The sequence below is a fragment of the Trichoderma aggressivum genome, assembly GCF_033847375.1.
Source record: "Trichoderma aggressivum f. europaeum strain CBS 100526 chromosome Unknown scaffold_049, whole genome shotgun sequence".
Lineage (NCBI taxonomy): Eukaryota > Fungi > Ascomycota > Sordariomycetes > Hypocreales > Hypocreaceae > Trichoderma > Trichoderma aggressivum.
In genome coordinates this window covers 1-23,242 of record NW_026946415.1, presented here as the reverse complement: position 1 = coordinate 23,242, position 23,242 = coordinate 1, and the positions used below count along the sequence as shown (strand labels likewise).

The 23,242-nt window shown below is 49.1% G+C and overlaps 9 protein-coding genes across 9 annotated transcripts; 8 read left to right on the top strand and 1 right to left on the bottom strand.

Moving 5' to 3' along the window:
• Nucleotides 1-279: 279 nt before the first annotated feature.
• Triagg1_9103 (uncharacterized protein) lies at nt 280-1,943 on the top strand (the record flags this gene model as incomplete). The annotated part of the gene is made up of 3 exons (XM_062904024.1): nt 280-321; nt 560-759; nt 821-1,943. The coding sequence occupies 3 exons, from the start codon at nt 280-282 to the stop codon at nt 1,941-1,943; spliced, it is 1,365 nt and encodes a 454-aa protein (XP_062751876.1).
• A 2,904-nt stretch (nt 1,944-4,847) lies between these two features.
• On the top strand, nt 4,848-5,789 carry Triagg1_9102 (uncharacterized protein; the record flags this gene model as incomplete). Its single annotated transcript, XM_062904023.1, has 1 exon — nt 4,848-5,789. The coding sequence occupies one exon, from the start codon at nt 4,848-4,850 to the stop codon at nt 5,787-5,789; it is 942 nt and encodes a 313-aa protein (XP_062751875.1).
• Nucleotides 5,790-8,158: 2,369 nt separating this feature from the next.
• Nucleotides 8,159-8,728, top strand: Triagg1_9101 (uncharacterized protein; the record flags this gene model as incomplete). Its single annotated transcript, XM_062904022.1, has 1 exon — nt 8,159-8,728. The coding sequence occupies one exon, from the start codon at nt 8,159-8,161 to the stop codon at nt 8,726-8,728; it is 570 nt and encodes a 189-aa protein (XP_062751874.1).
• A 676-nt stretch (nt 8,729-9,404) lies between these two features.
• Triagg1_9100 (uncharacterized protein) lies at nt 9,405-10,745 on the top strand (the record flags this gene model as incomplete). Its single annotated transcript, XM_062904021.1, has 4 exons — nt 9,405-9,467; nt 9,530-9,679; nt 9,722-9,851; nt 9,895-10,745. 4 exons carry the CDS (start codon nt 9,405-9,407, stop codon nt 10,743-10,745), a joined length of 1,194 nt encoding a protein of 397 aa, XP_062751873.1.
• Nucleotides 10,746-10,833: 88 nt separating this feature from the next.
• Triagg1_9099 (uncharacterized protein) lies at nt 10,834-13,567 on the top strand (the record flags this gene model as incomplete). The annotated part of the gene is made up of 5 exons (XM_062904020.1): nt 10,834-10,864; nt 10,948-11,952; nt 12,133-12,600; nt 12,653-12,811; nt 13,137-13,567. 5 exons carry the CDS (start codon nt 10,834-10,836, stop codon nt 13,565-13,567), a joined length of 2,094 nt encoding a protein of 697 aa, XP_062751872.1.
• Nucleotides 13,568-13,649: 82 nt separating this feature from the next.
• Triagg1_9098 (uncharacterized protein) lies at nt 13,650-14,069 on the top strand (the record flags this gene model as incomplete). The annotated part of the gene is made up of 1 exon (XM_062904019.1): nt 13,650-14,069. The coding sequence occupies one exon, from the start codon at nt 13,650-13,652 to the stop codon at nt 14,067-14,069; it is 420 nt and encodes a 139-aa protein (XP_062751871.1).
• A 356-nt stretch (nt 14,070-14,425) lies between these two features.
• Nucleotides 14,426-16,152, top strand: Triagg1_9097 (uncharacterized protein; the record flags this gene model as incomplete). The annotated part of the gene is made up of 5 exons (XM_062904018.1): nt 14,426-14,775; nt 14,850-15,162; nt 15,207-15,319; nt 15,363-15,494; nt 15,624-16,152. The coding sequence occupies 5 exons, from the start codon at nt 14,426-14,428 to the stop codon at nt 16,150-16,152; spliced, it is 1,437 nt and encodes a 478-aa protein (XP_062751870.1).
• Nucleotides 16,153-18,182: 2,030 nt separating this feature from the next.
• Triagg1_9096 (uncharacterized protein) lies at nt 18,183-19,740 on the bottom strand (the record flags this gene model as incomplete). The annotated part of the gene is made up of 2 exons (XM_062904015.1): nt 18,183-19,124; nt 19,183-19,740. 2 exons carry the CDS (start codon nt 19,738-19,740, stop codon nt 18,183-18,185), a joined length of 1,500 nt encoding a protein of 499 aa, XP_062751869.1.
• Nucleotides 19,741-21,123: 1,383 nt separating this feature from the next.
• On the top strand, nt 21,124-22,026 carry Triagg1_9095 (uncharacterized protein; the record flags this gene model as incomplete). The annotated part of the gene is made up of 1 exon (XM_062904014.1): nt 21,124-22,026. The coding sequence occupies one exon, from the start codon at nt 21,124-21,126 to the stop codon at nt 22,024-22,026; it is 903 nt and encodes a 300-aa protein (XP_062751868.1).
• Between the last annotated feature and the right edge of the window lie 1,216 nt (nt 22,027-23,242).

Here is a 23,242-nt window from a genome sequence, read left to right as displayed (position 1 = left end):
TTGAAGACAATCCTGATACCTAGCGAGAAGTTCGTAGTAAAGAATTCTACCTTTGATTCAATTTGGATCACCTCTTTATTTTCTCACGGTCGTGCGTCAACATGCAACAAGAGTTGACTCCCTCTCCCTACAGAGAAACTTGCACAAGGGCGAGTGGCACAAAAGCAGGGCGGCGTAGCTGAGTGAATTGGCAACACGAAGCAAGTATCCGGGCTGGCACGGATACAACCGTAGCACACATACAACAGACTGGAATATATCTATCTATATTTGAGCCAAATGGCGAGGCCATTATTCGCCATTAGCTTCCATACCTACCTAGTATGTATAAGGTTCTCTCTGCTGCGTCAAATTGGCACTGTTGATCTGCAGGACGGGCCAACAGTTGGCAGCTCTAGGGGGCGCCTGTATCGAGCTTCAGGCCCTGTTCCCGGTACCTGGCAGCGGCCTAGCCCCTAGAAATCACCCCGCCTTTAGCGTCTACCCCGCATATCAGCTCCAGCTATCAAGGCGACGTCTGCGCTTCCCTCCATCAAACAACAACATTTTGATTGCCTAGAAAGTATCGAGCTTCAATCCTCCCACAAAACGAAAAGCATCTAGAGAACAACAAGCGCCCATCACATCTGCCGTCCAAGAACAAGAGCAACAAACGAAGATCATGGCCAGTGCTGCTGCTGCAGAAGCTCCCATGTGCTGGCAAGATTCGCCGCAAGGCCTCAGCGCCGACTGGGTCTTTTCCAACAACTCCAACGTGCAGTGGGTTGCTCTCAGCCAGCGTTCATCCTTTGGCCACCGTTACTGACTCGTGGCACGACAGCATATGCAACGATCGAAGGTGGTTCACCGAATTCACGCCTTTCCAAAGCGTCGCATCGAATCGATACTTCCCCGGGGATATCGCCGTCGAGGGCGTTGGAGTCGTCAATCTGCCCGTCAAGCGAGATCCCAACCAACGCGGACCGCAAGCCCACCACGTTCTCCGCCTCACAGACGTGCTTTACACTCCTTCTTCGGGATTCAACATTCTTGGTTCGCCTCTTTATGAGCTTGCTCCACAAATCAGCATGAACCCAACCACGAAAAGCAATGGTAGTTTGGCGGATAAAAACGGCAATCGTATCGCCTTCTTCTCACCAAACTCGCCGCTCTTTTGTCTCAGACTCAGCGGCCCTCCCGTCGGCCCTCGACTAGCGCCGACCAACTTTGACCCCAAAACGGCATATATCCTGACGGTTGTGTGGCCAGACAGCGAGAGAGCCCGATGGAATGCCAGAGACCAACCGGTCGACACAGAAACCAAGCCGCGTCAATGGGCCGGTGAGCAGCCATATACGGCGGAGGAAAAGGCATGGCTGAAGAAGCACTACCAAGGAGAATACAAGTTTCTGAGGTCGCACGGGCTGAGCATCTACGATGATGAGGACCGGGAAGAAGGCCGGGCCATTGTGCGTGCAATGATGAGCGCCGACGAGGATGAAGAAGAGGAAGACGAAGAGGAAGAAGACGACGACGATGACGATGACGACTTTGCTCACGTCGCAGATTATCTTTTCGACGAGGAAGAACTGGCTTGGATCAAGAAGCACTACAAGAACTCGGCAACATTCATGTTCTCGTACGGTCTCAAGTTCTACGACGAAGAGGATTACGCAGAAGGCCGAGCCATTGTGCGTGCAATGATGAGCGCCGACGAAGATGATGATGAGAACAAAGGCGGAACAGAGGATGAAGAAGAGGAAGACGATGACGATGACGACGATGATGACGAGACTGCTCATTTCGCAGATTATCATTTCAACGACGGAGAATTGGCTTGGATCCAGAAGCACTACAAGAACTCTGCAACGTTCATGTTCTCGTACGGTCTCAAGTTCTACGACGACGAGGATTGCGCAGAGGCCACAGGTTTGGTCAGGGCATTCATGATCGACGGCGAATAAAAGGTTGCTGGAGCATTCCAGCTAGGTAATTGACGAATGTTTAGGTTTGGGTTCGGGTTTACATCAGACTGTGAAGTAATGGGAAGCGGAGGGATTATTGAGAATGGGACTTGTTACCCGGTAATGTCTAATTTCGTCATGTATTTCGATTTTTTTACTTTCGTTTCCCCGTGGACAGATTATGGCTCGTTTTTCGAGTCGTTCACGCTCTTTGTACCTCTTAATTCAGTTACGCTGTTTGTGTGCCACAAGCTGACAAGCTACCCAAGTAGTGTTCGGACACTTTGTATCACCTCTTTGCAAATCTCATAATGCTCAAGGGACCAATCAGACGCTCAACTCTTGGATAGCCACCGGCCTCGTTGAAGTACGACTCAACATCGGCCATCCGCGGCGCTCCGACAGCCCGGCTAGTCCCAAGAGTAAGCCGCCACTCAAACTTGTTTACCCTGCACCAAGTTGGGTTTCGCATTTCCTATTAATACTCTTTCATTAGAGAGCATTGGTAACCAACTGACAACAATCACTAATCTCGCTCTACGCTCCCATGATTCAAGACCAATATTTGTGCCATTTTCTCACCAGGATTTCTCCTCCAGAAGAAACTATGGGTACCGTAGTGTCACCAAGAAGACGTTCGTTGGCTAGCAGAAATCTTCAACTCGTGACAAACCACAACTAACGGAATACAATACTATGCCGTTGAATAGTAGCAGCTGCCTATCTCGGCGCACAATATATTGCTCTTTGCATCTCATGGCGATACTACCCAACCCCGGTGAGAGAGACCAAAGTAACCACAACTGTTGACTCCAAGCTTCGAAAACTCGAAGAAAGGCAACAGTAAACAGACTCTTGCATTTAGGAAAAGCAAGTCCCCCCACACACGCGGAGCATCACTAACTGCTTTTGCAGAAACCGACGGAGCAGAACACGGCTAGCCAGGGTCTTTATCGAGCTCGGGTTGGCCAGGTTGACTCACGTAAATCACCTCCGTCAGCACTAATCACTGCCAGGGAAGGCAATTGACAAATCCCACGACAAGAGCCATGATCTGATCTCAACACACAACGTTCTAGCCAAAGATTCCTATTGGTCTCGAACAAGGCAGTTTCAATTAGGCTCCGAATCTTGTTCGTTCGACTGCGTGATCAAAGTGGTGTATTGACTGCATGATGAGGCAAGATTGACCAATACCTATTCATAGACGCATAAGCCGTCCCCCCTCCGGATGCGCTCTCCTTTTGCATGCGGTCCTGCAGTGGCCATGCTCCATCTCCAAGCTCCAAGCTGCTGGGTCACGTACAAACAACCTGGTGCTTCCTGATGACGCGCCATGTCCAGACTAGCAGTAGCTCCCCCGGAACGATCGCTCGGCAAGCATTGGCTGAAGCGGGACTTGCGGCATGGCGCGAATAAGCTCAAGCCTCCCGTGTCTTCTCGAAATAGAGACTAGTGAGAGGACTATTGGTTCCCAGGCAACAGACCATGTAGGGGAGGCAGAGTTTCTAGCAATCCGGATAGCCCATACAGTTTCCACTAATAGACGGGGAGCGTCGCTGTCATCTCCACCGCGTTGAACGATTGGTCTCTGCGGCATCTGCTCACACAATGTTTACTCACCGCTGCACAGCCCGCAGAGTCTTGCCAGTGGCTGGGCTCTCTGCTGGGTAATGATTATTCACGATCAGTCAGACCTGCCTCTCGGAGACACCATTAAGCTAAAAGTCTTCGACGGCCTTTCTTGGCGGACGCGAACTCTTTTCGCAAATGGTCGTAGCAGACTGCTCATACGAGAACGACTGGCCATGATCACGTCGCTGACTGCCCACAAAAGTGTTTTGTTCTTGTGGGTTCCTGCACGAGGGTTGCCGTTGGACATGGCTGGGTGGGATGCGAGATCCGGTTCACAACTTGCCTAATCAGCTTCAACAGAGAATGCGTATAGGGTGGTCCTGCTGCCCCGTAGGATTCCATGCAACGTTGTGGTGAAGTGGTATTTACAAGTAGGTTCTAATAAACTATTGGTGCGGAACAAACCAACGGTTCTCGAGGCTGCAACTGTGCAAAAATCTACGCGAGTCTGCATTCTAATAGCGGTAACCCGAGGGGCCTACAAAGAAATGACAAACGCTCACGCGTTTATCAACTCCAACAGGGGTTCCTGGTTGGTGGCCCGTCGTGGAAGATGCTCTCTTTGGCTAGGAGCACTAGCAAAGAAAGGCAGCCCGTAATCCTGACAGCAAACAAGCAATAGTTCATACCACCATCCTGACTCTTGCAAGCCGCTAGACCAGACCAGCGGTCATACTGATTACGTTTAGCATCGTGCTGTGCTTAAAAATAACTATATACAAAAGGTTCTACTTTAAGAAACCTAGTTCGGAATGCTAAAGTGGTTCCGGAAGTAACCCGTTCAAGGTAACATCGTAGGCGTTTATTCACAGAATCCTTCAAAAACAGTGGTGACTTGTTGAAACTACACTCTTGTTGCTGTCGATCAGTGTGTTATTTGTTTCAATTAAATAGGAAACTATTCGTAATGTACTTGATGTTTCAAGATATCCTTTGGATCTGATCGTTATCGTTATTGCAAGGGGGGATTATTAATCTTTCCAAGCCTACAGCTGAAGAAGAGTCATTTTGTTTTTACAAGTCAAGCGCCCATTGATGCCAAGACTGCATGGCCCAAAGAGTAATGGTTTCTTGTGCCACCTGCCGGACTTGGTTCGCATAATCGAGGCTGGTGCTCTAGGATCCCATGATGTAGGATTCCTCGGTCAGATCTATATTAGGATGAGTTGCTGTATATAAAGAGGAGTCTTCATCCCTCTGTCGTATTGTAGATTAGCTGAAAAGCATCGGTTCAAAGAGTTCCAAGTAGTAGAAACCACAGAATTCAACATGGCTTCCAAGGCTGCTCTCCTTTCTCTTCTCCCCTTTGTTTTGGCCAACCTCAACAAGCCCGTCATAACCCCAAACTTCCCCGGAAATGGCCTGGCATCCCTAGGCCAAGGTCTCATGGACCACCTGGCTCCCACACACTCGACTTGGGATGACTGGGGCGCCGGATGGATTCCCCAGGACTGCAGGTCCATGGTCCAGGGAGCCGGCTTCTCCCCCAACGACATCATCCCCTTCAACATCCACTACGACGACTGCGCCCAGTCCTGGACCTTTTGCCGCCACAAGAACTCCCCCCTGAGCGAGATCCAGATCCTCGACATCTTTGGCCGCTTGCCCGTCCGCATGAGGCAGTTTGTCCGCCACCTGGTCTTTGTCCCCGGCAACAAGTCCGCGGGCTCCAACGGCGACAACGTCCTCATGGTCGGCGATGTTGACGTTACCGTCTTTGCCCACGAGATTGGCCACAGCCTGGACTCGCACGCCTTTGACCCGTCATACGGCGTGCCCTTTTCCACCGGCAACGTCTGGGTCTCCAACTACAACCTCGACTCGGCCGTGCCCGACCCCTATGCGCAGTCCAGCCAGCAGGAGAACTTTGCCCAGCAGACTGTCGTCTCAATCTACGACAAGGTTGTGCCCGGCGGCATTGGCACGATCCAGCCCAACTGGCAGGCCATCTTCCACCAGTACGCCACCCTCGAGGGATACATTGGCGATGTCATCATCCCCGGCGGAACTTGCACCCACCGTCTTACGGACAGCGCTCCCGTGACAATGTCTGGCTCGAAAAAGTCCCGTCGTGCGTTGGGACCCAAGCCCAAGGTTTCGTTGAGCCCCAAGGTCAAGGAGATTGAGGCTATTCCCATGCAGAGCTCCATTACAATGACCTCGTTTGATGAGCATGGCAAGCCAAATGGCACTTATTTTGTCCACCTCTAGTAGAACACATGTCTGTCAGTGTATATAGTATGATTTAGGATTTAATGAACAATAATATTCATCATTTATTTACTTGCAGAATTCGATGCCGTAACGTGACTCTTAAAAGATGTACACATTTTGGATATGCTAGATTTCCGAGCACCTGGATATCGCATTCTTTGTTTGTCTCACTTGCTGTCAGTAAATCGTGATAAAAGACTAAACAGTCTTGTTCAAGATGGCTTTAATAGGCTAAAGATTCCGGTATATTCTCTTCAAGTGAATCATTAGCCAACTGTGGCTGGTTGTGTTAATTCAGGAATGTAATGATGTCATATGTTGCTGTCACCCGACTATACAATACTACCAAGGCACTTCACATATGACCAGCCCGGGGGTTAATCTTCTTCCAAAAAGAGATTTATGTTGGTAACTATTTTCCAAAATTACTCGATAATTAGGAAAGTACTCGGCAGATTACTTTGCTGCCTGATATGTACGAGGAACTTTAGGGTATCTGCAACCACAGCGAATTTGAACTGGTGTTTTGGCTTGCGATAAAAAATGTCTTGATATGAAATGAATTGGCACAATTGGCCGAGGAGGGATCGTATTGTAAATTGGGGTTATTCATCGAAATTGTGTAGGGATGCACCTGAATCCGCTCTTGGGACGTTTGGGTAGATGGGTACATTCCAAGCCTCGACTTTCTTTCCCCAACTGTAGAATAATAAGAGATTTTAAATGATTTGCACCATTTATATGATGTTGTTGATTGTATCTTGTAGCCTTGACACATCCTAATGTGTCTGCGACCTGTAAACGTCTAATTGAGTTAGTTTGTGTCTTTGTTAGGACAGCTCATGAGCTCCCAAGTGCCCTCTGTATGAGTGTGAGTGAGCGTTGACAAACTATTTTGGCTCGCATTTCTAACCTCCGGTAGTTTGTGATTTATCCTTTGAGATATATTCTTGAGCAGGTCAACAGCTGTATCTCAGACGGTCCGTCCTACCACGCGTGGAGAAGACCAGGTATTAGAGATCGAATTTTGTATGCTGATCAGAGACCATACCCCTGATTAAAACGTGGTACAACATGCATATTAAACATTTACAAAACGTGGAATGCCACGCCTTGTAAGCTGGGGATCTGTACCGGGTTGGATCAGTGGGTACCTCAAAGTTGTAGAAGGGGGGGGGTTATGACAGAAGGGTGAAACCGAGATGCGTTTTATTGTCTAGGATTCCATAGAGGTGAGATTTTGGCCTCGCATGAAGACGTGATTTGGACATGGACTCGATGTAACGCTGTATTTCGACTATTGCGGCTGACTTGTTATCCAAACACCCATCAAAAGGTCTGCAGACCTGGTAGAACTAGCAGATACATTATGTGAGACACTTGTAGGCTCTCTCTACTCGTCAAAGACCTGTTACGAGAGAGAAATAGTGTACCCCAACGATGTTGCCGCTATTTTCCATAATCTCGTCCATCATGTCATGAGTTGTTTTCCTTTCCTGCAACGGCCAGGTTACATGATGGCCCGCTCATTATGCCGAGTATACGATTCTATGGGGCTGGCACATGTGGCGGTGGACTATCGTCCGAAGCTCATGTTATAATTCCATGTTCATGCATGCAGCATCCATATACCTAGATGGCTGCTTTCACTCGATAGCTGCTCGTAACAGCAAGTATCCTCCCAGTGATGCTACCATCACGGCAATTCGATCCATTTCAATGTTGTGCTTGGCCGCCAGCTTGGATTCCAGATAGTCTAGCACCTTTGCCGTTACTCTCCCCCAGTCGGGGACCATGAAGGCCAGTGAGGCCGTGAAGCAGGGTGTTATTCTTCCCAAAAGGCTGTTTGAAAGAACTCAACCCTGGCATCACCCCATACTGCAGGAACCTCAAAGTACCTCAACAGCCGATGCCTTGACCGGAGCTGCAGGATAGAGCCCCGTGTCGAGCCAGTGTCAACTCTTTCGGGTTTGAAAGAACAAACACGCACGCAATCATTCAGAGCTACGAGGCTAGCAATGTCAGGCCCGAAGTTCAGAAACCAGAGGTGATTATCCTGAATCCTCTGCTACTCCCTGCAACATCGACTGGCATGCTGTCCACTACGCGAGACTTCCTTGCCTCGACTCACTCGAGCCCAGTGGCCAACAATGGGAGCAGAAATCCCCAAGTTGTACGCTGTTGCAGTTGAGATGCTCCAGAAGCTACAAGATTCCCTGCAAAGCCTTCCTGATGCTCAGTCATGGACGCTCAAGGACCAGATCTTCGCTGACAAGGACACCATCGAAGAAGCCTAGGCTGTTTTCCAAGCGCAGCGCACCTTTGCCCGTCTGTTTCTGATCGACATCGCCCATCACGCTTCCCACATGGTGCCTTGCTCAGAGCCTTACATGGAGTCGCCGGCAGCCTGCAAGATCGAGCCGAAGCAGCCTCGCAAGGGCTGCACCTGGTTCTCCAGCGTGTACGGCGACCGCATGGAGGGCGACATAATCGAGTCTCTGGCCGGGAAATACTGTAAAGACAACATGGCCAACCCAGTGCTCGTCTCCACGGGGGTCGAACTCGCTGCCAACGGTGAGCTTCCCTTCGACGTTGCCCCTAAGTCGGACCGCATCCAGTGCTCAAGGCGCTGTTCACGCAGACTTACAAGCAAACGGGAGCTGCAGTACCGCCGTATCAGCAAGTTTTTGGCATGTGGGAAGCATGATGTTGAGTGTATCAGCGAGACGTTGGGGTTCCTCTGGATGTACCTTGGTTCCTCAGGCATCAAGTCCTCAGGCATCAACTTCCGCAACCTCACTTCACCAAAGCCTTTGACAGCGACTCTTCACCTCAGCTTGCACCAAATCTTGCACCAAATCCTCCCGCATATCAGTGGCATCAGTCGCAATCCTTCTGGAAAGAGTCACGCAAGTCACCCAACTTCCGCTGCTTGACGATGGATCAGCCGAGGCTATTGACCAGTCGATGGTGTGGAAAAACATCCTGCGCATCGAGGAGCTGCTATGGCTCGACGGCCACAGAGCCGAGAGACACGTCATTTCTCCTGCGGTTGGATACTTGGTGATGGCGCTGGAATCGTGCAGCGCAGTGCATTGGCTCTGGGTCGCCAGAGATTGGAAACGCCATTCCTCTATTCCAGGATACTCCCGGTGTCGTCACTCTCTTCACTGAAGCCGGCAGAGCTTGACCCCAAGTCGGGAGCTACAACTGCAAAACAGGCTTGCTAATCTCTTACAGGTGATGTAAACGCTCCATACCTCAGGAAGCGTTCGCGTTGTCTTTGGAGCGACTGATGACGACGTCCTGCCTCGTCGTGTGGCTCCTGCTGTGTCTCTCAGCGATGTCTACATTGATGATTCTACACATCCCTCACCGAGATTGGCCTCAAATAGACTGGTCCGTTCCGAGCCCTGGCGACCATCCACCGAAAGTCGGGCATGTCGAGCTCAACCACTACTCAGCCCGTGGTCGGGGAACTGCCCGCCATTATCCACCCAGCAATCCTCGACGCAGCTTTCCAGTCCATCTTTGCTGCTTTCTGCTGGCCTGGAGATGGGACGCTGCGAGGTTCATTCGTCCCCGCAAAGCTGCGTAAACTTCGCATCGTCAATGGACGCTTTGATGAGTCGGCGCGATCCTTTCAAGTTGATTCCTACATCACAGAGTCGTCAGGTCAGAACTTGACAGCAGATCTTGACATTTTTGAGAGTGGCTCTAACAAGGGTGTTGTCTAGTTACAAGGCCTGACCTGTACCTCATTTATCCCTCCCGGTCCGAGAGACTACGAGGAGCTTTACACCAAGCCTCAGTGGGAGCTGGAAGTCGCCGGTGCCGTGGCCTCTCTGCCCACTAGTCGCGGTGACAACGTTGATGACTTGGAATTGGTTCATATCTGCGAGAGACTTACGTACTTTTACCTTTGACAGCTCAATGACAAGATCGATCGAAGCGAGCTTCCGGCTATGGTGTGGCTCTTCCAGCGCATCTTCGAGTGGATCGACTTTCTCTTCCCATGGATCGAGGCGGGCGCCCGCCCTACCTACCATCCGAAAGAGTGTAAGTCGGATATGAATGAGTAGCTGGATCAGCAAAGAGCCAGATTCCCCGGCCAGGTTGATCTTCAGCTCATCACAGTTGTGGGAGGGAATCCTCAGACCCCTCGCTACAACGTTTGAGAGCTACACGTTTACCGACATCTCAACCGGTTTCTTCGAAGTAGCTGCAGAGGCCTTTGCTCCCTGGGTTGATGAGATGATCTTTAAGCGCCTGAATGCGGAAAAGGATGTGATTGAGCAGGGCTACCAGGAGAAGACGTACGGCTTCATCATTGCCTCCAATGTGCTGTACGCCACAAAGACCTTGTCTGAGACGATGCAGAACGTTTGTCGACCGCTCAAGTCCGGTGGCCAACTGCTTCTCCTCGAAGTCACTAGCGAAATCGTTCGTGTTGAACTGATGATGGCCGGTTTGTCAGGTTGGCGGCTGGGAGGTGACGATGGTCGACGACATGGCCCTACCATTACAAGGGACCAGTGGGATTCTCTCCTGAAAGACACGGACTTCTCTGGTGTCGACCGTGTTATCAGCGATTTTGTCGACGAGCCCAAGTACATGACATCGGTCATGATCTCACAGGCCGTTGATTCCGATGTTACTCTTCTGCGCCAGCCATTGTTGACTTCTGCCTGGGCAACTACTGTGGGTTTCGTACAAGGCTCGTTCCGACAATCCATATGGCAATCTTTCGGTTGGCCTCTGCAGAGGTCTATCTACCAGTATCCCCATGTGGCTGTGCAGCACATGAACTTTGATGATGACATTACCGACACATCTGTATCAGTGATTGCTGGAGCAGTCATCAGACTCATCTATGCCGCGCAGAGAAAGTTCAATGATGAGATCATCTGGACTAATGAGCCCGAGTTGTTGATCAAAGATGGCAAGCTCTAGATGCTGAGAATCTTGCCCGATAAGCTTCTCAACGATCGCTTAAACGCTCACAAGACGACCATCAAAAACACGGCATCCGTTACAAAAGATGCTATCGACGTGTCCACCGTGGGAGACCGGTATGTATTGTCAACCCGTGAATCTATCCTTTTCCGTCCTGTCGATGCTGGTCTGGTCAAGGTAAAGGTGTCACACTCTCTAGCGCCGGCGGTACGACTGAAGGGTTCGACCACGGCATTCCTCTCCGCTGGTCATTTAGAGCACAACCCTGCCATCAACGTCATTGCGTTGTCTACTACTCACGGATCTACCATTAGCGTCACTTTTGCTTGCGTTTTCAAGGTCTCCGAGGGATCAAGCGGTACGAAGAACTTGGACGAGCTGTTTCATGATCAGCCCCTTGACTTTTTCATCATGTTCTCGTCCCTTGTCAGTATTGTCGGTAACCGTGGTCAGTCCAACCATGTCGCGGCAAACTTGTTCTTGTCCACCATTGCCGAGCAGCGGAGGCGAAGAGGGCTTGCGGCATCTGTCATCCACATTGGCATGGTGTTGGGAGTTGGCTACGTGTCATCAACTGGCGTCTACGAGAGGACCTTGCGCCAATACAATTACATGCCAATCACGGAGCAGGACTTGCTCGATATATTTTCCGAGGCGATCGTGGTTGGCCGGCTGGAGTCTGAGAACTCACCAGATCTCATTACCAGCTTGAACCGCTACAGCCGACGTGAAGATGTCCATCGACCATTTTGGCTCGAGGATCTAAAGTTCTGCCGTCATACGCTCAGCGAAGTCCGCCAGGCCGAATCCACAACGACAAGCAACATGTCACTGGCGCAGCGGCTCGCCCAGGCAACAAGCTCTGAGGAAGCTGAGGGACTCATTCAGGAAAGTTTCTGCACCAAGCTTGAGAGGATGCTACAAGCAGCCAAGGGATCTATCCAGGTGTCGCAATCACTAATGAACCTGGGTGTCGATTCCCTGGTTGCTGTAGAGATTGGTTCTTGGTTCTTGAAGGAGCTAGATGTTGACGTGCCAGTTCTCAAGATCCTCAGCGGGGCCTCAGTGACGGATCTCTCCAAAAAGGCTGCCAGCAAGGTAGCGTTTGGTTCTGGAGCAAGCAATGACGTGACTCCACCAACGATTGTCGCTGAAAAGGTCTACTCCCCCCATTCAATTACGCCGTCTGTTTTCGACGAATCGAGTTCCTCTTCTAGTCGCCTCCTTGCTCAACTTCTGATGTCACAAAACTCGAGACAAAGGTGAAGCAGGAGCAATTAAAGATCGAAAGAGTGGCTGAAATGTTGGTTGCCCAGCGGCGACTGTGGGTTTTACGCCAATTTCTCCAAGATCCTACGACGTACAACGTGACGCTCTCCTACAGGATCACGAGCCGTCTTCGGATCAACGATTTTCGAGTTGCTTTCCAAGACGAACGTCCCATTGAAGGCTGATTTTTCGGATGTGACTTTTGATCTTGACTACAAGACGGGCACAACAGTGCAGCGTGAGTTTTCGAATATACGCAATCATGCATTCGACCTTGAGAACGGAGAAAACATGAGGGCTGTTATCATTGCAGAGTCACACTCCAAGCACTTCTTCATACTCGGCTTCCATCACCTTGCTTTTGATGGATTCAGCGCCCAAATGTTGGTTAAGTATTTGGCAATGGCCTATGTAGGACTACCTTTGAGCCATCTGAAGCACTGGTATATTGACTTCGCCAACAGGGAAAAGACGCTCACATGGAGTGATGATCTTGAGTACCGGAACCCTGTGTATTCTGGACTGCTGGAGACCTTGCCATTGTTCGGTTTACTGAGACCAAGGCTCGCATCCCTTTTACCGAGTACAACACTACAGCCCTGGCAAAGCAGCTCCCTGATCACATCCCAACCCAGATCAAATCAACACCGATCATGATTTGCAGACTATCTTCGCTACTTACACACATCTCCTTGATGTCTTGTCGCGCGAGCTCAACATGAATGTGAACGCGGTTGAGCTTTCTCCCCCCACAAGTCAAGATCTCAGCCTACAGCTTGCTTGTGGCGAGACATGTGAGCCAGCTATCCTTCATCTACCTGGCTGACTTGATCATTAGACTGATCAACAGCCTGATGCAATTGCAACCAGGGACGACTCTGGTGCTACGTTCTCATACAGAGATACTACCTCACGGGTTGATAACATGGCAGCCTTGTTGAAAAAAGCCGACGCCCAAACACGCCAAAGAATCGGCTCTTATTGCGAGCCAAGTATTGATGCTATTTGACATGTTGGCTATTCATAAACTTGGCTACATATATGTACCATGGGATGTTCAGAATCCGGTACCTCGCCTGGACCTGATTCACAAGGACTGTCAGCCGTCGCTACTTGTAGATCATGATATAAACAAGCCACTTGTTCGGCGATTTGAAACTTCTGCGTCGCTGGTTTCCATCTCCAAGGCTGCCTCGGGGACTGCACCGGTTGATGCTGCACTGGTTGATGCTGCACTGGTTGATCCAGGTTCTACCGGTTATATCCTATATACAAGTGGTACGATCGGCATTCCAAAGGGAGTCATGCTTTCCCACTCCAATCTCATCTACCACATCGCCGGTGTTTATAAAAAGCACGGCCTGGAACAGGACATAGTTTTGCAGCTCTCTTCGCTTGGATTTGATCTGTCTCTGACGCAGATATGCCAGGCCTTCTTCTCCGGCAGCACCCTTGTCATTGCTTTGAAGGATACTCGACAAGATCCCGTGCAAATTGTCAAACTCATGCTTGATGAAAAGATTTACCTACACTCGGATGACATCAACTGAATACTCCATGATTGTGAGATACAGCTCCAATTATCTCCGCCAATCTTCCCATTGGAGATCTGCGTTCTCAGCCGGAGAATTCATGTCGTCCAATTTTCTAAGCCGTTATATCCGTCTTAGAGCGCCCCGCTTGCGCCTTTTCAACGGCTGTAGTCCGACAGAAATCACCATTAGCAACTGCTTCGGTGAGGATGAGCTGAGCCCGTCAGCGCCGCGTGACACTCGAAACCCGACCATTGGCAAGTCACTGCCCAACTACTCTACTTGCATCCTCGATGAGAACTTGAAGCCAGTTGCAGTCGGATTTCCAGGAGAGATTTGCGTAAGTGGTCTTGTCGTGGCCCAGGGATTCGTCGATCGCGATGAGCTCACCACTGCAAAATTCCCGCCTGATCCTTATGGCCCTGGACGCTTGTATCGAACGGGAGACAAGGCCAGTTTCTTCCTGATGGCTGCTTCGTCTTCCTTGGCCGTATCGCCGAAGGGGGCAGGACTCGTCTGAGGACGACTTGGCCACTTTTGTCGTTCTGGCCGCAAAGGAACACGCTGTGTCCGATGGGTTACTGGAACAACTTCGATCCACCTGCCTCTTCCCGCCTACATGCGTCCCGCGAGAATCATCGCCGTTGATGAGTTGCCTGTCAATTCCCCTGGAAAGCGCGATCGCTACGCTTTGGATAAGCTGCCCATTCCCAGCATCTCTTTGACGAGTGAGAGAGGCTGCCTCACCGAGACACAAGAGAAATTGAGGGGCCTTTGCCTTGAGGTCGTGCCAAGTGTACATGTCTCTACGATTGGCGCCAATACGGATTTTTTCAATACGAATTTTTTTTCGCCATTGGTGGCAACTCTCTGCTCATGGTTAAGCTTTGTGGATTGATTGGGGGAGCTTTCGACACTGAGATTTCCGTGTTTGCCTTGTTCCAGTTCAGCGGTTTGAGTAACATGGCGAGCAAGTTGCAGTTATCCAATGTTGATCAGGTGATTAACAGGGAAGAAGAGACCTCGGTTCATCCTCTCTCTGTTGTGGATGGCAACATCCTTGAGCAAGTGTCTGATAACCTTGAGGTTCTTCTTACTGGCACCACTGGATTCCTCACATCATGTATTCTTCGCCAGCTTGTGGCCGATAAGCGGGCTTCCAAGGTGCATTGTGTCGCGCTCCGTGGGATTCACTCGCTGACTATAGAGTCAAAAAAGGTTATTTAGTATACCATACCGGTGACCTTTCTCACAAGTTACTTTGTCTATCGGGAACTGAGTTCGGCACCTTATCCAACAGTGTCCACCGTATTATTCACAACGGCGCGACGGTCCCTATCCTGCAGTCTTACTCTTCCCTTCGAGCTCCTAATTTCGAGAGGACAAAAACACTTGTTTCACTTGCCGCGTCTCGAGAAATTCCGCTACACCACGTTTTGTCCGCTGGGATGGTCAAGTTTATCGGACTAGATGGCCTTCCATCATCTCAGTCTCTCAACACGAACTTCCAACTGATGGATCGAATGGCTATTCAGCAACGAACGGGCCAGCAAGGTCTATTTGAAAAGAAATTGCGGAAAATTCCAACCTGCCTATATGGGTTTATCAGCTTAGTAGCATCACAAGAGAGCATGCTCCCGAGACTGATCTGATGCAGAATCTCATCAAGCACTCTCTCAGTCTCCATGCGATTCCCGATCTGTCTTCGTGGCGAGGGAGCTTCGACTTTGTCCTTGTTGATGATGTCGCTGCAAGCATCGCCGCCGTCTTGTAAGCTGTAGGTCAAGGACTGTTCCTTTGCGCACCACTGCAGAACGAACAAGATCCCCGCGCGAGAGCTGAAACAACCCTTGGAAGTGAAGAAGGGCATCAAGCTGGAGGTGCTGAGTTTGGAAGAAGGGGTGGACAAGGCAAGGGACGCGGCTTCCTGCACAATGTCACCGAGGTGCTGATTAATGATATAGTAGGCATTCCCGTTCACGGGTGTATTTGTATTGTCACCGGTTTTCAAGACGGATAATCATTCGACATAGTCCAGCTTTTACCAGTTTTGAAAACAAGGGGTGTATTCCAGTTCTGTTGTGTTGTTTCTGTACTGTTACAACGGTATGTTTGGCAACACTGCACCAGCGTGGTCTCTTTGCAATGGCAACGATGCGCTTCAATCGCTTGGGGGACATCATGCAAGTTTCATTCAGCCGGGTAGTCTACAGTGGTATGACAGCGTTGTCAACTTGCAAGTCAACGTCATAGATAGCATTTCGACCCTTGAAATCCCCAACTACTGGGCCCTTCTGGTAACGCAGCACCTGATTGGCAACGAATCGCAACCACTCAGTAAAACGGCATCTGGGGCTGGCTTTGACTATGCAAGTTTCGGCCGTGGCGCCCCCGTGTCAGTCAACAGCTATGCCCGTCTGGTTCAACTAACGGAGGCTACGCTCGATATTTCTATAGCCCCCAATAACGGAACCCAGTCGTTTTATTCTGTGCCGTGCGCCAAGGCTTCTCAGCTGCCGTCTCTGAAGCATCAGGTTGGTGCAGGGACTCCGGAGTTGGAAATCTTCGCCCAGAACTTTGGGCGACAGAGAGTGGATCATTAGGAACCTTAAAGAGACATTTGCCGAGGATAAAGTTGTCTTGTTTGACCTTGACAACCTCAATGTTGGAATTGCTGATGCGGTAGGCAAATGGCGAGTTTCTGTCTGCTGAATTTCACTGTATGACACTTGCGGTTGATAGATGGATGGTTGAAGAAACATTCAGTTCTAAACCAGATGGCACGTCTGCAGAATGACGTAGAAAGGTGTGATTCTACAATCAACAATTAAGCATAAGTAATTAACATGCTTAGCTTCATGCAGCATACACAACTTGTCACGTCGTACTCTATCGTTACATGCGATCGTTTCTAGTTGCTGTTTAAGGGAGAGATCGGCCTGATGATGCGCGGTGATTGGGTCTAAACCCAGCTTTGACGACATGGTTGTATTGTTTAATCTTCTGGCTTGACACGCTCAAAGGCATTGCTGCAAGACACAAGAGGGTTTCTCAGCTCATCTTTTGACAACTTTGTATTGACAAGTCTTACGAGATTGTTGTGAAGTAGTGGTTCAAAGCTTTTGTGAGATGCATCAATGAAGTTGACAGACTTACCCTAGTCACTGTCAAACATGTTTTGCACTGCTCTTTTCGGGCATGTTGAAATAGCGAATAGCCTACCTCTAACTGAAATCCTTTCTATGCATAATAGGTAGTTGTCAGATTGAAATTCAGAAAATCACCGCCAGTTAGTAACACCACAGAGACGAAACAACTTGTCATACATAAAGACGCAGGATTAAGTTTTCCTGTCAGTGCAAAATGGCAACTATAAATAACGCCATTTGTCATGAATGTCTGTACTCTATGCCAGACATTTACTCATTGTGTAAACACCGACGGACAGCCGGACTTCTTTAAATCACCCACGGGCTATCTTCACAGCACCAAGCCCACGGCCAACGGAGACTGCGGCCGTCTTCCTGCGTTCGCCGCTGACAGGGCTGACAGTGGAAGCAGGGGTTAATGCCGATCTCTCCGGCTGGCCAAAGTTGCCCGATGGAGCCTGGTTCCGGTAGAGAGGAAAATCCTTGATGCATGGATCCTCTGGCCACTGCACGAAACCCACTGTGGCCTGCTGCGATGCTACGATGACGCTGATGGAGTTTGACGGACAATTCATGCGGATTATGAGAAACGGAGAATGCTGATGGCGAGTGCTTTGTCCTCACCGCTCCTGTTAATTCGCATTTATTTACCGAATTATTGTTACTTTGTCCAATCCCAAGCCCTGTATCCCTGCATTCTGCGCTACACGGTGCCCCTTTCTGACTAATAGTCCACCAATGGGACTTGCATGTCGGCAAAGTTTGCCGCAGATCACTACTTTGTGTTTAGAAGTTCTGACAACCAATCCCTTGATGATGGGGTTTCACCATTGCGGGAAAACAGCCGGGGATCGCCGTGAGCCACGCAGCCTTTACTGCAGATCTCACGGCAGAGAACCAAGATGCTGCTATGTCTACATTCTACATTCTTATTCTTCTTCTTCTTGTTTTTTTCTTTGCGCTTTAATATACGTAATTTGAATATCTTAAATGGTTAGAATCTCTTGGATAGGCTCTATCTTGCGAAACCTCTCATCAATTTAGGCTAGTATGATACAACGTAACTACGGCCCAGGTTACAATGTTACTGTTGAAATGGATATTCAATTGGCTTGGTTCCCTACTGGACTCTAGTCCGGCAGAGATCGCTTACTTATATATACTATTCACTACTAGTTCGTTGTATTTAGCATGTGCAAGTACCTTATGACCGTTGCCCCCTTTCAGCAGTTACTAGGTACTCATTTCGGGTATGTACTACTATTACTAGTAGTAGGTAATAATACTAGTAGTCATACATAGCCTCTGCCAAGGCCGTAGTCCATCCATGGTGCTACACAAGTTCTCGGTATTCACTAAAGCAGGGGGTTAAGGTTGCTGGTAAAGCCCCATTGTCAGATTCTGACCGACGGCTCTACAACTCGGCGAAATAAGCATATGCAAGACCCTCTACGTAGTATATATGTGTCACTGGATACTCTAAATTAAACAAACAGCGCAACTTTAATCCCGTTTCGGCTCTCTGGAAGCAATCTCCACATCTCAACGTATTCCAGCACCGGGTCTCTATTCTCAATCCTGGAGAATTCTCTCGTCAGCCTCACAAGGACTTGGACGCAGTGCGTGAGGACCTGCTGCTGGGCCGGGCAAATTCTTGGTCCGCCGAGAAAAGGAACAAAGTCCCATGTAAATCGTTTGTCGGCGAATCTCTCGGGCCTGAATTGGTCGACATCATCACCCCAGATGTCTTTATCGTGGTGAAGCCCCCAAAGGTTTAGAATGATATCGGTGCCCTTCTCCAGAAACAGCGGAGCTTTACCATCGGGGCCGCCCCCGACGGGGAGAATCGTATCCCGGACGGCGACCTTTTGCACCCGCGAGGAGGGCCCTTGGAGTCGTAGAGTTTCGTACACAACGTACTTGAACAATTTGAGTGACCGCAAGAGTTCAAAAGTGATTGGTTCGTCGCCAATGGCAAGGCTTTCAACTCGAAGCTGTTCCCAGATCTCTGGTCTTCGAGCAAGCTGAAATATAGAGCTGTTGACGACCAAGGCAGTTGTATCTCTAGACGGCACCCAAATTTGCAAGATTTGAGATCGTAGCTTGATGGGGTCCGGGATTTGCCTTGCCAGTTCATGGATCAACAGGTAACGGCGCTCTGATTTCCCCTGTGGCTCCGAAATCTCCTCCAGAGCACGCTTGATTTGAATGTCGGTATAATGGTGCACTTTCTGACACGATTGCGGCCAATTCTTGTCAAAAAGATCATAGATGTGGCGCATGTGGCCAAGTAAACGACGTTTCCCCAACCCCACTAGACAAGCCTGAAAAGCAGTAAGAAAGTCGGCGGCTTCGTTGGAGTCGTCATCATTTAGTTGAAGATCCATTGACTTGCCAAGGAGGAATTCGGAAGAGGAGTCGATAAACTGTTGGTTGCCAAGTCAGCGGGGGGGCTTTCAACTCAATTAACAGACAACTTCTTACCATCTTGTTAATCGGGTCTTGGAGATCGATCATGCTCCCGTCACGGGGAATCAGATTAACCAATCTATCAATGTGAAAGTCTAGGCGCTCCACATCAGACAGCTCGGACCGAGAAAAGATGGGCTTGATCATATCCCTAGAGTGTCTCCACTCAGGGCCGTCCTGGGAGAATATCCCGTCTCCCAGAAACTTTTTCCCCATGGCAGCAGAGCCTTTGCCGTAATCCTCAAAGCCCGAAGAGGCAACATGTTGTATGTTTTTCATTTCCATTGTGTTGATGACCCTCTTGCCCAGAAAATTCTCCTCCCAAGTCTTGCCATAGATTGAAAAGTGCTTCATGTAGAGGGCAAGTTGCCGTCCATCTTTCGCGGCCTTGATACGCTGTATCAAGAGATCGTAGCCCCAGAATGGATCTCTATGGGGGTATTTCGCAGGTGGTTGGCATCCGTGCTGCATAGCCGTAACATGATGTCTTCTCGAAGTGGCCCATTTCTGATACAGATAGGTTACGAGCAGGAGCAGCGACGTGAAGATCAACGCCGTGGGAATATTCAACATGATTGGATTCAAGTCGAGAAGATCGACTGCCTTGGAATACAATCACCTCTGGTTAAAGATGAACAACTCTTAATTTTCCACCATTTACAATGCCACTGTGCATATATACAAGCAAGACGACAGCCGAAAACCTGGAGCTATCCCCACTGTGCTCGGAATTTCTAAATCGGTATGCCCCCAGTTTTTCAAGGAGAACACATACCAATTACGCACGTCATTTTTAAGTATGTAGTATCCATATGATTAGGGCTATGGAGCTTTGGTTCCACAGCGGGGGGCTGTCAAGTTATCGTGTCTGCTCAAGCTGATGTTCCCCAATCTCATGCGGATACATAGCCGGCTACATAACCGAGCCTCAATTGCCGCTTAGTTCAAGAGCAATACATTTGATTCCTGAAAAAGATGGCCACTGTAAGCGCTAAAATCTTATGACGATTGTACATCCACGACTAAGCTTGGAGTCGCTCGCGGCAGGTCCAGGACAAAATATTATTTCACTAAAATAACACGAATCGACTAGCTTATTAATAGAGACAGCCCTAAGGCCGATATAATATCACATCACAACACAGAACATCAACGAGAAGCAATCCAGGAACCAGACAAACACAACTCAATAATCCACTTTACTTAACGGAACATAGAGTAATGAGGACGTAAATTTTTGTTTCTGGAACATGTTAGGAAATCAGTAAACAGCCAATTTATTGCATAATTGCAATGAATATCGAATATTATTAATACGAGGTCTCACATGTTTAGAGTAGGGTGAGACGGCGTTGCATGTCAACCTGCCCAAATAGACCTAACTTATCTCCCAGCATAATCGGATCGACATCTGGTACATTGGCGTACGTACCTCACAGACCTTTTAGGCATTCGATCTGATACACTGCCCTGATAGTCCCTGACTTCATAAACTAATACTCAAAACAGACGTAGCGTATCATCAGTGCGTTTGCGTGCATTTTCGTATATAAGGACAAATGCAACTATTTTTGGGTAATTTTGATCCAGTCAAACTTCTTTTGCTTGTGAATACGACAGCAAGTATCAGTCACAATGTTTCAAACACTCAAAGTTCAGAACAGAGGCTTGGGCGATCTGGAGTATATCGTGCGATCATCTATTCCAGCATCCAACAAGGCAAAGACAAAAAAACAGCCAGCCTGTACACGATGCAAGATGAAAAAGGTACGTGGACTTGTTGCTTTGTTTCCTTGTTTGATAACGTAGATCAAGCCATTGATTAACCTGTTTCTGCAGCTAAAGTGTATAATCGACGCAGACAGCTGCGAGAAGTGCATAGAACGCGGCGTGAGATGCTCATATCGTGTTACGGGGGAGCCGGGAAGTCGAAATTCACCATCACCAGATCACCATATGACGGAAATCGACATGTCAACAAGTAGCGACGGGACGTTAGCCTATAGCAAATCTTCTTCGTATAACACATCTTCCCAGTCTGGAGCCTCTTTCAATGGCTCCAGTGATAGCTCGCCGCCATCAATAGGCAAAGGTACGTGGCGTGTCAAAACCTCCTTTTTGCTTCAATCGGCTTACCTTTCCATTTTCTTCAACGCAGCCGACACATCTTTATCCATCAACGGTGACGAAGATCATTACTCGGCATTCATCGATCCAGCGCTGGGCACGCCTCAATTCATGACAGACCTGACTGCTTGGACACCTAGCCTGGACCAAGAGATGTGCACAGTTGCTCGTGATCGCTTACCAGAAGCATCATTGAAAGGCAGCGAGTTACAGGGATTTGATATATGCTTCTGCGTGGACCTAGTCCTCGCCGCGAATGCGACAATGCTAGTTAAATCAGTTTGGGGGATTTCGCTCAATTGCTTCAGCACATCCAGTATTGATGATATGTTTCAGTGTCAAAAGAATGTATTGACTAGCTGCGAGACGCTGCTGGGGTGTAGCAAGTGCAGCTTGAGGTCGGACTACGTTGTGTTGGTCATTTCCATGTGTCGAGAGATGGTGAGCTGCGTCAAAGTCTTGGAGTCGATTACCTCGCCCGAGACGCAAAGTGGAAGCTCAGAGAAACCAGATCTGGATTCCAAGGCAAACTTGGAAGCCGGCGGGTGGCGACTCGACGACGAAGACGAGATTGAGATTATACGGCACCTGATCAAAGTCCGCATCACGAAACTACGGAAACTAATCGATCAGCTTGAGCATATCGTTACGGCGCACTATCCATCCTATACATGGGTTGTTGGCTCTCTTAAACAAAATCTGGAAACCACGCTCGGTTCAATAGGCGAATAAGATATTAATAGACTTGAATAAATAGAATACATTTTTCATCTTGCTCTGATGCCTAATATAGCTTGCGATACAAGGACTGTTTCGATTGATTGCTACATGAAGCTATTCGAGTTGCAATGGGACTATGATGGCTCACGTATCCTTTCAATCGATCAATACTAGATAGTCTCCTACATCGACGACCCATGATCCCAACGCTATAGCTCCAGGAGCCTAATCTCATACATACTTACCGGGACTTTACGGCCTGTCTCGCGATTGCTGCAAGTTCCGTGATGACGCGTAGCAGAGCTTTGCGGCATCTATGCGGAACGCCACGCGTCCGACGGCCGACTCTGTGGAGAGATTACCACGGCGGGTGTAAGCAAGAGCTTCTTTAGCTGCATCAGAAAAACTAGCACTAATGCCAGGAGACGTGAGAGCAAAATCTGAATAATTTCTCCGTCCCCTATCCATTTTCTGTATGCCGGGGGCTTGGAGGGGAGAACGCACGCTATGCAGATTTATTGTTGACAATCGGATGCTTGTTTGGAGTATGTGCTTCGTCTGCGAACGCTGGTCTGCAGGGGGTTGAAGGGGAAGTTGCAGGGGCAAAGCTGTCAGATGGAGGACAAGGACACAGGACTAACAACCCATTGCGTGGATCAGCGGGGTTCGTCCCCCGGCGTCTGTTTGTTATCCCACTGCACTCCGTAGTAGAATCACGACAATGACCTGTCACTCTGCATCTTTCATTCAAAGCCCTTCTGTGTTGATGTTTGGCTTGGTTATCCGGGCCGAGCCTGGCCTGCCCGGCCCCTCGGCAACCAAGTGAGCCGGCACCACAAAAACCGCCAGTCTCCACACATCGTACGCCGCAATGCCGCTTTGGCAGATTTAATTGATATTGATGACTGATCGCTGATGGTTGAGGGCGGATGGCTTGAAAGATAGCGCCTTATAGATACAGTACGATCAAAAGTACGTTTGCTTATCCGTCAAAACAAGCCAATAAACAACCAAAAGTACGTTTGCTTATCCGTCAACAAGCCAATGAACAAGTGGACGCCATTGCTGACACGTTACATTGCTTCAGCCTGCATTCTTGTCAAATTCCGTGAGAATTGCTTCAAGCAGCAGTTTGTTTGTTTGTTTGTTTGTTTTATTATTAACGTCCACTAAGTAATCTAGTTACATAAGTCCTCATCTGGGCACTAGGACGGTAGGAGCCGCCGAG